General features: G+C 45.8%; 2 protein-coding genes across 2 annotated transcripts; both read right to left on the bottom strand.

Moving 5' to 3' along the window:
• Nucleotides 1–918: 918 nt before the first annotated feature.
• On the bottom strand, nt 919–4,483 carry LOC138853031 (uncharacterized). The gene is made up of 2 exons (XM_070087318.1): nt 1,177–4,483; nt 919–1,042 (listed from the first exon to the last, which is right to left on the bottom strand). Exon 1 carries the CDS (start codon nt 4,348–4,350, stop codon nt 1,813–1,815), a length of 2,538 nt encoding a protein of 845 aa, XP_069943419.1. The 5' UTR covers nt 4,351–4,483; the 3' UTR covers nt 919–1,042; nt 1,177–1,812.
• A 3,162-nt stretch (nt 4,484–7,645) lies between these two features.
• On the bottom strand, nt 7,646–13,430 carry LOC138853058 (uncharacterized). The gene is made up of 3 exons (XM_070087440.1): nt 12,730–13,430; nt 9,361–12,595; nt 7,646–7,684 (listed from the first exon to the last, which is right to left on the bottom strand). The coding sequence occupies exons 2-3, from the start codon at nt 11,272–11,274 to the stop codon at nt 7,646–7,648; spliced, it is 1,953 nt and encodes a 650-aa protein (XP_069943541.1). The 5' UTR covers nt 11,275–12,595; nt 12,730–13,430.
• Between the last annotated feature and the right edge of the window lie 405 nt (nt 13,431–13,835).

Raw genomic sequence — 13,835 nt, 5'->3', positions numbered from 1 at the left:
TGTTTTGTCGTCACACTTGTTATCCTCAATCCTAATGTATACATCGCTTGATGGACAGATGTGATGCTGTAGTCAGGAAACCCGAATATTTGCGATAAATTACACACACACACACACACACAAACACACACACACACACACACACACACACACACACACACACACACACACACACACACACACACACACACACACACACACACAGCAGCGACCAGTGAAGAGGTGAGGCCAGGAGCTGTGAATCGACTCCTGCAACCACAATTAGGTAAATACACACACACACTAGAGGATGTTCCTGAAACTGCGTTATGTACATTCTTCATTCATAATTCAAAAGGAAAGCTGCAAAAATTCTTAGTACACACAAAAACCATCAATAATATCGACAGATACTTAGTATTTCCTACCAGAGATGTTGCATAAAATGTCACAAAAATTATAAACCAGGTGAACAACAGAGTTTCAGTCGTCACCTCATCCACGATTCTTGAACTTAATAAACACATGTAGAATAACAGCCAAGAAAAAATGGCTGGTGTGTAATGAAGCCTTAGGTCTAGGATGTGTTCGAACATATGTGAGAGAAACTGCCAGAGGTCTAACAACACGTTTGAGCGAACACTGGGTACCCTAAGACTGATAACAATGCTTGCGGTCAACACAAGAACTCTCACCACTATCATTTAATGAAGTGGTCGGTAGCCAAGCTAGTTATTAGGGAAGGTGACAAATTTAAGAGTAAATGCTTAGAAATCACCTTTGTGAAAATTTGTCTGGGCTGCCTCCAAGTGAGTCGCCTACCCTGGCAAACTCTGTTGACACCGAGCTCTGAGATGGGTACCTCAGCCTCACAAGTGGCTTATAGGACAGATTTTTTCACAAATGATTGATTGGTATTGCAAGAAACCTCGCCTGCATGCACGTATAAAGGACTAACTTACTTGGTGTTGCAGCATATATCCTGATCTTCAACTTCCTAAGCCTAGCTTTAGCCCCCTTGGACTTCCCCTTGGGAACCACGTGCAACCGGGAGCATTAATTCCTGCAATATTCAATCGTTATTAGTGTCCTGCCTGCACCTCAGAAATTCCTATATCCAAGAGGGTATGTATCCCCTAGTATAACTATGCAGACTCAGACGCTAGCTTCAGACGACTCTGAGACGCTGGTACTTACTGGGCATACTCTCTCTGTAGCACGCCGAGCCCTCAGTTAACTCAACTCACGATCTCCTAAGTCACTGGCCAGATCCTACGGGAAAGGGTGAATATCTCGTCTTACTGTATGGGCTGATGGAGGAGATCATCTACGGTACATCGAGGTGTCTCTACCAGATTTCCCCAGGTCTCAGATGTGAAGACACGTGGGGGCGCCGCCTGATGTTCACGGCACGTCTTGTCCAGTCGAAGTCTATCGTAAGAAGGACGCTATTCTGTCTTTGTGACCTGCGCCCCGCCATTCAAGCTAGGGCTGCCAGTTCTCCCTAGCTAACTTATCCTAATGTTTGCCTACATTATCGGCCTATTACTACCTATGTTAAGGTCTTAGGTCTACTCTATCATTATCTACAGATGCCTTAGTAAACCTAATATTAGTGTATTACCAGTAAACCTACCTACTCCTTCCCTGAAGAGTAAATCTATAAATTAAATAAGCTTACCAACCGCCAACCAGAGAATGCCTTGCTTGTTTGGGAGGGTTTAAGGGTCGCTCGGCTCAGACGACCAGACGCTCATGCTGGATCTGAGCTGTGGAACTATTTGGACCAAATAAATTTCCACATCCTCCCGCCGGCGAAGGTAGGCGCTAAGTCTAGATCAAGTCTGCCTCCCGCAGGCCCCCCCAGTGGGCCCTGGACTCGAGCGCCGTTCGACGGGTCGTCCGGCCGCTCAGCTCGCTCAACCTCTGGTCTGATTTCTCATGTCCCGGTCCCACCGTGTGGACCTCGAGAGGCAAAAGCCTGTTGATGGGTCTTATAGTCTCGACACCGTTCATTCTCACTTTCACCATTCTCAACCGCCCAGCCTTGTCTGGGTGGGTTGACACTACCAGGCCAAGAGGCCAGTATGCCCTCGGTGCCTCAGATTCTACCAGCACCAGGTCCCCTTCACTTAGCATCATCTTATTCGCCTCGGGGTCGGCACCATAGAAATGTTCCCGCAAGGTTGTCAAGTAATCCCTGCGCCACACCTGGTTCCATTTGTCCAGGATGTTCACCAGTCTGTTGTGACTCCTGTGCAGTTCTTCATTGATGGGGGGACCATCTGGCCCATAATAATCCAGCTCCTTGGAAGACTGACTCAAAATTGCGGGGAAGGGCTCAATCCTTCTTCCAAACAGCATGTGATTGGGGGTGAGAGCTTCTTGCTCGTCAATCCCATTTTGTACGTAGGTCAGAGGCCTGTTATTAACTCTTGCCTCTATCTCAACTAACACTGTCCTCAGTTCATCACAGCTCACCCTCCTGCCGTGCAAGACCTTCCGAATGCACCTTTTGACTGTGCCCACCATGCGTTCATAGAATCCCCCTTGCCAGGGTGCCCTGGGAGCTATGAACCTCCACTCGCACTCTATTCTCTTCAGGTGTTCTCGTACTTCTCCGTTGTCCCTAAGATTCCTGAAAACTTTATCGGCCGCCCTAAAGCTTGTGCCATTGTCCGAGACAATCAATCGCGGGCACGAGAATCTGGCAGTAAACCTCCTGAACAACTTCACGAAAGTCTCTGTCGTCATATCTTCTGCCAACTCCAAATGCACCGCTCGAGTAGTGGCACAGGTAAACAGGCAGACATATACTTTCTGAGGGCCCTCCTTAACGTCTCCTGGGTTCTTCAATGTGATAGCCCCCGTATAGTCTATTCCTACAGTCTCAAAGGGCCTGTCACTATGTACCCGCTCCTGAGGCAGCGGTGGTGGACCTGGGTAGGGTAGGGTCCTCCCATCGTACCGCCGGCAGACCGTGCAACTCTTTAGCACCCTTTTGACGGCAGCTCGACCCTTCAGTACCCAGTAATTCTGACGTAGGCAGGTGAGGGTATCTCCAAACCCCCCATGTAAGGTCCTCTGATGGGCATCTTGTATCAATAGCTCTGTCGCCCATCCCTCCTTTCCCAGCAGCACGGGATGTTTGGCCCCATAGCTGAGCTCAGAGTTTTGTATTCTTCCCCTGCATCTTATTAGCCCCGCATGATCTAGGAACAATCCCAATGAGTGAACCAATTTGCTGTTCCCTGAGTCGTCATCGTTGGACACGCGTCCTGACGCCATAACCTGCTGCCGGGTCGCAAGTACTTCCAGCACTCCTGGAAACCTCCCCCTTTGGTACTGCCTTATCCAATATTCTCTGGGACCCACTAGAGACAACTGTCGACCCTGGCTTACCTTGTCATGCAGCTTCCTCACGAATCGAAATACCATTTCCGTGACTCCTATAAGTTTTCTCCACGAGGAGTAGCGCCTGGGGTCAAATAATTCAGTGTCGTGTTCCCCCGCGAAATGTACTATGCTGCTGATTGTCTCCACGAATTTCTGCTCCGGCCAGCAATCCCTTGCCGGTAACCAGTCTGGGCCTTTGAACCAAAGCTCGCTTTTACTCAACTTTCTGTGTGTCACCCCTCGGCTTATCAGGTCGGCTGGGTTTTGATCTGTAGGCACATACAGAATTGTTGACGTTGACTGTAGTTCCCGTATCTCCTTTACCCGATTCCTGACATAGGGGAGCTTAGACCTGTCATTCTGGACCCACTGTAAGGCCACCTCCGAGTCTGTCCATACATAGGTGTGTGTCACCCTCAGATTACTTAACACCTCCTCTACGTACTTACCCAGTCTTGCTCCCAGCAACATCGCTGTGAGCTCTAGCTTTGGGATCGAGCAATCCTTCAGGGGTGTCACCCGCGCACGACTGGTGACCAGATTGACTTGGTCCCCGGCCACCAAATACGCTACTGCCCCATAGGCCCTGGAGGAGGCATCACAAAAGACGTGCAAGTCATAATCCCGCCCGGTGCACCCGATGGACCTGGGGAATGTGAACTCGTGCAATTCCGCTAGGTCTTTGTTAACCAGATCCCACTCCTGGCAGACTGTTTCTGGCAGTGGGTCGTCCCAACCTAGGTTCAGCTCCCAGGTCTGTTGTACTAGCATCCTCCCTCGAATGGTGATGGGTGTCAACAAACCCAAAGGATCGAAGGCAGTCTGCACTTTGCTCAGCAAAGACCTCCTGGTCAGCTTCCCTTCCCCATCAGGCTTCCTCTTTAGCCTAAGTCTGTCTTCCTTGACTTCCCACTCTAGTCCCAACACCGATGTTACCTCAGGCACTGAGTAGCCAGTATAGTCATGTTCCACCATGCCCCGCAACGTTGGATTGTTCAGTGTTCAGTGGTCAGTCGTCACGTGAGGTCACAGACCCTGAGCTGCTTGGGGATTAGCGTGGACGGTTACAAAGCATGGCTTGCTTCTACAGTGTTTTAAAAGCTGAGGTTGGAGAGTTGAAGGAGGAGGTCTTGCTTCTCCAGGAGGAGATTAGGAGGCTGAAGGTCCACCTCAATGGGCCTGGGAGAGAGTGTGAGGTGGTTGGAGATGTGGGGAATGAGGCTTCTAGCAGTGAGGTGCAGTCTGTCTCTCACTGTGAGGAGGCTGTTGGTGGGGTGGTAGCAACGGCTACCAGCAGTGAGGTGCAGCCCAGCACCTGCTACAAGTGGCGAGTTGTTCACAGTAATGGGAGGCGCATCAGAGTAAGGAAAGTTAAGAGTGCAGATCTGAAGGTAGGAAATCGCTTCTCTGTTCTCCAGGATGAATGTACTTCAGTGGCCAGTGAAGGTAAGGGTACTACTGCCCCTGCTAATGAAGGTAAGCGCATTCTTGTGGTTGGTGACTCTCAGGTAAGATATGTTGATCGTGCTTTTTGTAATAGGAATAAGAAGATGAGAGATAGAGTGTGCTTCCCTGGAGCTGGTGTTGGGGACATTGTCAACAGACTGGATAATATCATGTCAGGTAATGGAAACAAGCCCATTATCTGTCTCAGTGCTGGTGGAAATGATATTGGGAAGGGTAGGAGAGAAGAGCTGCTAGATAAGTACAGGTCAGCTATAGATTTCATTAAGTCTAAGGGAGGGATCCCAATCATATGTAGCATCTTGCCTAGAAGGGGAGTAGGAAATGAATGGTTGTCTAGGGCAATTGGTGTAAATTGCTGGCTAGACAGATACTGCAAGGAACTTGCAATCCCATTCATTGACAACTGGAACAACTTTTATGGCAAACATGATATGTATGCAAGGGATGGGGTTCATCTCTCTGGGGCAGGGGTGGTAGCACTTGCAGACTCGATTGAGAAGGCCATTGGTGAAATGCCTATGATTTTAAACTGATGGAAGATAGAGGTATGGGTGTGTGTGGGAAACAAGCAGGTTGCAACACTAGGGTTGGAAACAGTAAATGTATAAAAGGCATTCAGCATGAAGTTATAAATAAAGACAATAGAACAGGTCAGCAAACAAAGGGGGACAGCAGAGGGCAGCAAGGGACTAGCTCCCTTAAGGTTTACTATACTAATAGCAGGAGTGTTAGAAATAAGATAGATGAGCTAAGATTAATTGCAAGTGCAGGAAACATAGACATTATTGCTATAACAGAGACCTGGCTCAATCTGAAAGATAGAGAGATGCCCTCTGAATGTCACATACAAGGCTATAAATTATTCCACACTGACAGGGTCAACAGGAAAGGTGGTGGAGTAGCGATGTATGTCAGAGACAATTTAAATTGTTGTGTTAGACAAGATATTAAATTAGAAGCGTCAGCCACTGAATCTGTTTGGTTACAGCTTCTCGAGGGCCGAGAAAAACTAATTTTGGGTGTGATTTACAGGGCCCCAAATCTTGATAGGGAGTGCAGTAAACTTCTATGGGACGAAATTCGTAAGGCATCTACATACGAAAATGTTGTGCTAATGGGAGATTTCAACTATAGACAGATTGACTGGAGCAATTTGACAGGAAATTTAGAGTCGGGTGACTTTCTTGATACGATCCAGGATTGTTTTTTAAAACAGTTTGTGACAGAGCCAACTAGGGGAAATAACCTCCTTGACTTGGTTCTTGCCAGTAGGGAAACACTAATTAATAATCTTGAGGTTAATGATGAGCTTGGGGAGAGTGATCACAAATCACTCAGTTTTAACATATCATGGAATTCCCCTAATAATGGCAATCAAGTCTCCGTCCCTGACTTTCGCTTGGCTGATTTCATAGGACTGAAAAATTACTTAGGTGGGCTGAACTGGAATGACCTGACTAGGGGTCAGGTAGGTGGTGATGGTTGCCGATATGATGCTTTCCAGGGCATAGTTCTAGCTGCTCAGTCAAATTATGTTCCAAATAGGGAAATCAGATCAAACAAAAATGATCCTAAATGGATGAACAATAGATTAAAATATCTGATTGGTCAAAAGAGAGGCATATATAGGCAAATCAAAAGAGGAGAGGGGCAATTAAGAAATCGATATATTCAGTTAAAGAGAGAAATAAAAAAGGGAATTAGAAAAGCAAATAGAGATTATGAGGTTAAAGTTGCAAGAGAATCGAAGACTAACCCAAAAGGATTCTTTCAGGTATACAGAAGTAAGATCAGGGACAAGATAGGCCCACTCAAAAGTTCCTCGGGTCAGCTCACTGACAGTGATAAGGAAATGTGTAGAATTTTTAACACATACTTCCTCTCAGTTTTTACACAGGAGGATACCAGCGATATTCCAGTAATGATAAATTATGTAGAACAGGACGATAATAAACTGTGCACTATTAGGGTCACAAGTGACATGGTCCTTAGGCAAATAGATAAATTAAAACCTAACAAATCCCCAGGCCCTGATGAACTGTATGCAAGGGTTCTAAAGGAATGTAAAGAGGAGCTTAGCACACCTTTGGCTAATCTTTTCAACATATCACTACAAACTGGCATGGTGCCAGATAAGTGGAAAATGGCAAATGTGATACCTATTTTCAAAACAGGTGACAGGTCCTTAGCTTCGAACTATAGACCAATAAGCCTAACCTCCATAGTGGGAAAATTTATGGAATCAATAATTGCCGAGGCAGTTCGTAGCCACCTTGAAAAGCATAAATTAATCAACGAATCTCAGCATGGTTTTACAAAGGGGCGTTCCTGCCTTACGAATTTATTAACTTTTTTCACTAAGGTATTTGAGGAGGTAGATCATGGTAATGAATATGATATTGTGTATATGGACTTCAGTAAGGCTTTTGACAGGGTCCCACATCAGAGACTATTGAGGAAAATTAAAGCACATGGAATAGGAGGAGAAATTTTTTCCTGGATAGAGGCATGGTTGACAAATAGGCAGCAGAGAGTTTGCATAAATGGGGAGAAATCAGAGTGGGGAAGCGTCACGAGCGGTGTTCCACAGGGGTCAGTGTTGGGCCCCCTGCTGTTCACAATCTACATAAACGACATAGATGAGGGCATAAAGAGCGACATCGGCAAGTTTGCCGATGACACCAAAATAGGCCGTCGAATTCATTCTGACGAGGACATTCGAGCACTCCAGGAAGATTTGAATAGACTGATGCAGTGGTCGGAGAAGTGGCAGATGCAGTTTAATATAGACAAATGCAAAGTTCTAAATGTTGGACAGGACAATAACCATGCCACATATAAACTAAATAATGTAGATCTTAATATTACGGATTGCGAAAAAGATTTAGGAGTTCTGGTTAGCAGTAATCTGAAACCAAGACAACAGTGCATAAGTGTTCGCAATAAAGCTAATAGAATCCTTGGCTTCATATCAAGAAGCATAAATAATAGGAGTCCTCAGGTTGTTCTTCAACTCTATACATCCTTGGTTAGGCCTCATTTAGATTATGCTGCACAGTTTTGGTCACCGTATTACAGAATGGATATAAATTCTCTGGAAAATGTACAAAGGAGGATGACAAAGATGATCCCATGTATCAGAAACCTTCCCTATGAGGATAGACTAAGGGCCCTGAAACTGCACTCTCTAGAAAGACGTAGAATTAGGGGGGATATGATTGAGGTTTATAAGTGGAAGACAGGAATAAATAAAGGGGATGTAAATAGTGTGCTGAAAATATCTAGCCTAGACAGGACTCGCAGCAATGGTTTTAAGTTGGAAAAATTCAGATTCAGGAGGGATATAGGAAAGTACTGGTTTGGTAATAGAGTTGTGGATGAGTGGAACAAACTCCCAAGTACAGTTATAGAGGCCAGAACGTTGTGTAGCTTTAAAAATAGGTTGGATAAATACATGAGTAGATGTGGGTGGGTGTGAGTTGGACCTGATAGCTTGTGCTAACAGGTCGGTTGCCGTGTTCCTCCCTTAAGTCAATGTGACCTGACCTGACTAGGTTGGGTGCATTGGCTTAAGCCGGTAGGGACTTGGACCTGCCTCGCATGGGCCAGTAGGCCTTCTGCAGTGTTCCTTCGTTCTTATGTTCTTATGTTCTTATAAAATAGGGTCTTCAGTAATTCTTTAAGCGGGCTGTTACAGTTCACTAGGTGGTAGTCTATGGTAGCCTGTAATAGGAATGGTGAACTAGTGGCACCAAACAACACTGCCCTGAATCTATAGGTATCATACCCTTGCTTGGGCATCTCCCTGTTAGCCAGCCACAAGAACCTTGTGTAGTCCCTATCCTGTGGCTGCAACCCAATACGTAGGAAGGCTTTGCTAATGTCTGCCGCATAGGCGTACTGTTCCGTCCTGAATCTCAACAACACATCTGCTAATTTCTGCGTCAGGGAGGGCCCTGTGAGCAGACAGTCGTTCAACGATGGCTCTCGGGGACTCGCCTGCGAGCTGCAGTTGAAGACTACTCTGATGGGAGTGGTTACCGACTCCTTGGTGACTGCCATGTGTGGAAGATAATGGGTGTTTTCCCCAGGGCTGGCATTGGGCACTTTCTCGATGAACCCAAGGGCCAGCTGTTCCTTAATAATATCATCATATTTCCCCACCAGACCCTTCCTGGTCAGGCTGTTCACCAATGAATTCAACTGACCACGTGCCCTCTTGAAATTAGTGGGCAGCGTTGGGTGGCCCGGTTTCCATGGGAGTCGCACCCAATACTGCCCGTCCCTGAACTGCACATGGTTCAAGTAATCTCGATACGTCTCTTCGTGTTCGGGGGGCGGCTGGTCACCTTTAATCCCTACTACATCCAGGTCCCATAGTTTATGGACCGGCTCACTGTCGGATATGCCAACTTGCGCCTCTGACAGGCCTTCGTGCACACCAATCTGCATCACCAGTACAGCCTCAGTCGCTGTAATACCAGAGCCCTCCTTTCCCGGGGTCGCAGGGAAGTGAGCTGGTATTCTGCCTCCTACGATGTACCCCGCTGGAGTCCTGTACAGGCCCACACCTTCCTTGATAACCCTTCTCGTAGACACGAACTCGTCTAGGTAATCCCCTCCTACCAATATGCCTACATTACTAACATTGTCTGCAGCAATGTCTGGTTCTGCTAGCTTCACACCCAACTCCCTCAAACGTTTGACTGCTTCAGCCAGTCCCCTAGTGGTAATGATATTGGGCAGCCTCTTCACCATCAAGGCTGAAATTTCCCGTCGATGCCCGGCTAACCTGACCGTCACATTGACTACTGGATAAGACCTGCGTGGGACTTCCCCACCAAACCCTTCCACCTTCATGTCAACTTTACCAACTGTCTCCAGCTTCAACCTAGTGGCTAGACTCTCCGCTATGAAGGATCTCTGTGCCCCACTGTCGAAGAACAAACGGGTTGTTTCAGACTTCTCCCCGTTCGCGACCACCGCCATTATGGTGGGCAAGGCCACCGAGCCTTGAAATTGCTCACCAGAACAAATTCTCGGTGCCGTACTCACCACACTCATCGTTACTTCTGACTTGTTCTTGCTCTCCGCCCTTTCTTGCGGTTTGCTCTCCTTAACTTGTGCTAATCCGGCATCATTAGGACACAGTGCACTGTGGTGCTTTCCCTTCCGGCAGCCCCGACACTCCCTGAGCATGGTGTTACAGTCCCTGGCAAAATGTTCTCCACAACACTTGAAACAAAGTCTCAACTCTCTTAGCCGTTGAACCCTTTGGTTATAGGTGGTGAAGCTTGAACACCCTGAACTAGCGTGTTCTTCATCACAAAACACGCACCGTCTCATACTGGCCGCTTTAGTGGCTTCTCCCTTGGCCCTGTGGGTGGAGGACTCGCCCTGGGCATAATACGTGCCTACTTTAGTGGGAGGTGGTTTAGGTCTATCTCTCGAATGTCTGGGGAAGTCGACCGACTTCTCCTTGGTAGGTAATTTCTCCCCCTGACCTATGCTCAGGTGAGATATGAGATCCCCTAACCCTTCAATAATTTGGCTTATCGTGAACCTATTCGTCCGATATTTTAAGTGTAACTCATGCACTGTCGTGCTAGCCAGTTTCCTCTGAATCACCTGGCTAAGGACCCATTTTGAATCATTCTCACCATGCAGATCTCTGAAACTATTGGTCAAGCTCATAATCTCAATACGGAACTTCTCTAGACTTTGACGGTCATGTCGGCAAGCCTCTAGATCCAACAACCGATAAAGTATAGCTACCTTTATCTCCTCAGTGTTGCCAAACATGTCTTCTAATTGGTCTTTGGCATGTTGGTAATTAGCGTCAGTAATCGGGTAGTGCCGGACCAGATCTAAGGCTTTACCCTTGAGTTGCGACCGCAAATACTGCAACTTGACGGCATCTGACAAATCATTTCTGTCATCTATCTGGGCTCTAAACTGATCCCAGAAACCAATGTACTCTGTTAAGGTTCCGTCAAACGTTGGTAAATTCAGCTGGGGCAACTTGGGCAACATATTGACAGGTGTGTGGTTGTTTGGGGTACCTGCGGTGTTCAACACCATCCTTGGAATAATAGCCTTTAATGTACTTAACTTATCTTTGTACATATTCATCTCCTGATGACAATCTACATCATCCTTAGTGAATTCGTCCATAGCCTGCTGAAGACTTCCCTGGGATTCCTCATCCTCAATAGCCTGTAGCTCATATGCTGAGAATGCTTGTTCATAGGCTTCCCACTTTTCCCCCAAACTCTTCAAGCAGTTCTGCAAATCATCGCAGTCTACATTACTGCGTTGGCAAGTAGCCTTGCACCTGTTACGCATTCTGTTCAGATGCCCTTTGTATGCTGCTACTGATCGTTTTAATTTTGTTAGCACTGAACCAGACTCTCCTGAACCCCCATCTGCCATTGTCGAAGTTTAATGAGGAGTGTGACACTAATTGTACTTTACCCAGTCCACCCCACAGCACGTCACGGTGTTAGGTAAGAATGAACGAGTCTTAAGGCTTCTCAACAAGCTTAACAATTCCCTTTGTTATATTGACTCTACTATGAATCAAAAATGTACACTGTTAGCTCTCAAATCCCAATCAAAATGTGTATCGATGTGAAAGCTTAATCTAGCACTCAACTGTACAATGCCAGCAAATAATTACAGGACTTAACCTAGTCTCAGGTATAATTCACAAATCCCACATTAACATGAATCAAAGATGATGAAAATCACAATAAAAGTGCAGTGTACAAATTAAATCACTTGGTTAACACAAGCAAATTCAACAATTCAACTTGTGAAACAGTAAATAAATAATGTATGTAAACAGCTTGGCCTAACTGTGCCCAGCTTACTCTGTTTAGCGTGGATGGTTGGATAAGGTAAATCCTAACCTAGCTAGTGTGCTATAACTTAAACCTGGCTTTATAACTCCCTGTAAATAATAACTAGGTTAAATCTGTCCTAGCTACTATAACCTTTTGTAAATATTGCACAAGCCTAGCCTAACTGTGGCTACCTTGCAAATCCACTGTAAGTAATTAACACACAAGTCTCCTACTCTGGATTACTTGTAATCACTGTAAATAATTAAATTCACAAGCTTCTCTAGCCTACCTGGCCTGCCTGTAAATTACTGCAAATAACAACTTCTGTGTATAGTCAGCTTGGCCTAGCCTCTGAGTAACTTTGACCTAGGTGTGCTAACTTAAACCTAACTTTTTTAAACTGGTTCCTAACTGTGGCCTAGCTATGATAGCTTAACCTGTGGCCTAGCTATGATAGCTTAACCTAACTTTGTTAAACTGGTTCTTAACTGTAGCCTAGCTATGATAGCTTAACCTAACTGTGGCCTAGCTATGATAGCTTAACCTAACTCTGTAAAACTGGTTCCTAACTGTGGCCTAGCTATGATAGCTTAACCTAGCTATTCCACATCCGGTTCGAAGGACCACTTTTGTGAAAATTTGTCTGGGCTGCCTCCAAGTGAGTCGCCTACCCTGGCAAACTCTGTTGACACCGAGCTCTGAGATGGGTACCTCAGCCTCACAAGTGGCTTATAGGACAGATTTTTTCACAAATGATTGGTATTGCAAGAAACCTCGCCTGCATGCACGTATAAAGGACTAACTTACTTGGTGTTGCAGCATATATCCTGATCTTCAACTTCCTAAGCCTAGCTTTAGCCCCCTTGGACTTCCCCTTGGGAACCACGTGCAACCGGGAGCATTAATTCCTGCAATATTCAATCGTTATTAGTGTCCTGCCTGCACCTCAGAAATTCCTATATCCAAGAGGGTATGTATCCCCTAGTATAACTATGCAGACTCAGACGCTAGCTTCAGACGACTCTGAGACGCTGGTACTTACTGGGCATACTCTCTCTGTAGCACGCCGAGCCCTCAGTTAACTCAACTCACGATCTCCTAAGTCACTGGCCAGATCCTACGGGAAAGGGTGAATATCTCGTCTTACTGTATGGGCTGATGGAGGAGATCATCTACGGTACATCGAGGTGTCTCTACCAGATTTCCCCAGGTCTCAGATGTGAAGACACGTGGGGGCGCCGCCTGATGTTCACGGCACGTCTTGTCCAGTCGAAGTCTATCGTAAGAAGGACGCTATTCTGTCTTTGTGACCTGCGCCCCGCCATTCAAGCTAGGGCTGCCAGTTCTCCCTAGCTAACTTATCCTAATGTTTGCCTACATTATCGGCCTATTACTACCTATGTTAAGGTCTTAGGTCTACTCTATCATTATCTACAGATGCCTTAGTAAACCTAATATTAGTGTATTACCAGTAAACCTACCTACTCCTTCCCTGAAGAGTAAATCTATAAATTAAATAAGCTTACCAACCGCCAACCAGAGAATGCCTTGCTTGTTTGGGAGGGTTTAAGGGTCGCTCGGCTCAGACGACCAGACGCTCATGCTGGATCTGAGCTGTGGAACTATTTGGACCAAATAAATTTCCACAACCTTCATTTCACCATCCAACACCATTGTTCAAAACCAGTTTCCAGATGGCCAAACAGCAATACAATAAGTGAAGAAAACTTGTCGTGGAACCAACCTTCAAAGTCTCTCCCCTACCAGAATATAGCACTGCTGCGCCTGACCTCTCATCGTCCTTGCTTACATAATCTTTTTCCAGGTATAATCTATTGACTTCAAAAAAACTGTTGTACAGGCGAAACATAGTCTAAATAAAACTTCCTATAGCTGCAGTTTCTCTCTGATGACTTCTTCATGTTGTATTCAGTTGTAGGTTCAGTCCAAATTCTGTAATGTTGGCTCTGTAGGTAACCACGAACACTTATGCTTTCTTTATTTGCTACGCATCTCGTGTGTCGGCTTGTCTAGACGCTGAGGGAAATGATTTTTCTGCTGTTTATATTAGCTGATTCTCTCTCTCTCTCTCTCTCTCTCTAATATATATATATATATATATATATATATATATATATATATATATAT

The sequence above is a fragment of the Cherax quadricarinatus genome, chromosome 21, assembly GCF_038502225.1.
Source record: "Cherax quadricarinatus isolate ZL_2023a chromosome 21, ASM3850222v1, whole genome shotgun sequence".
In the NCBI taxonomy this organism is placed as follows: Eukaryota; Metazoa; Arthropoda; class Malacostraca; order Decapoda; family Parastacidae; genus Cherax; species Cherax quadricarinatus.
The sequence above is the reverse complement of the archived record's forward strand: the minus strand, read 5'-3'. Positions and strand labels throughout refer to the sequence as shown.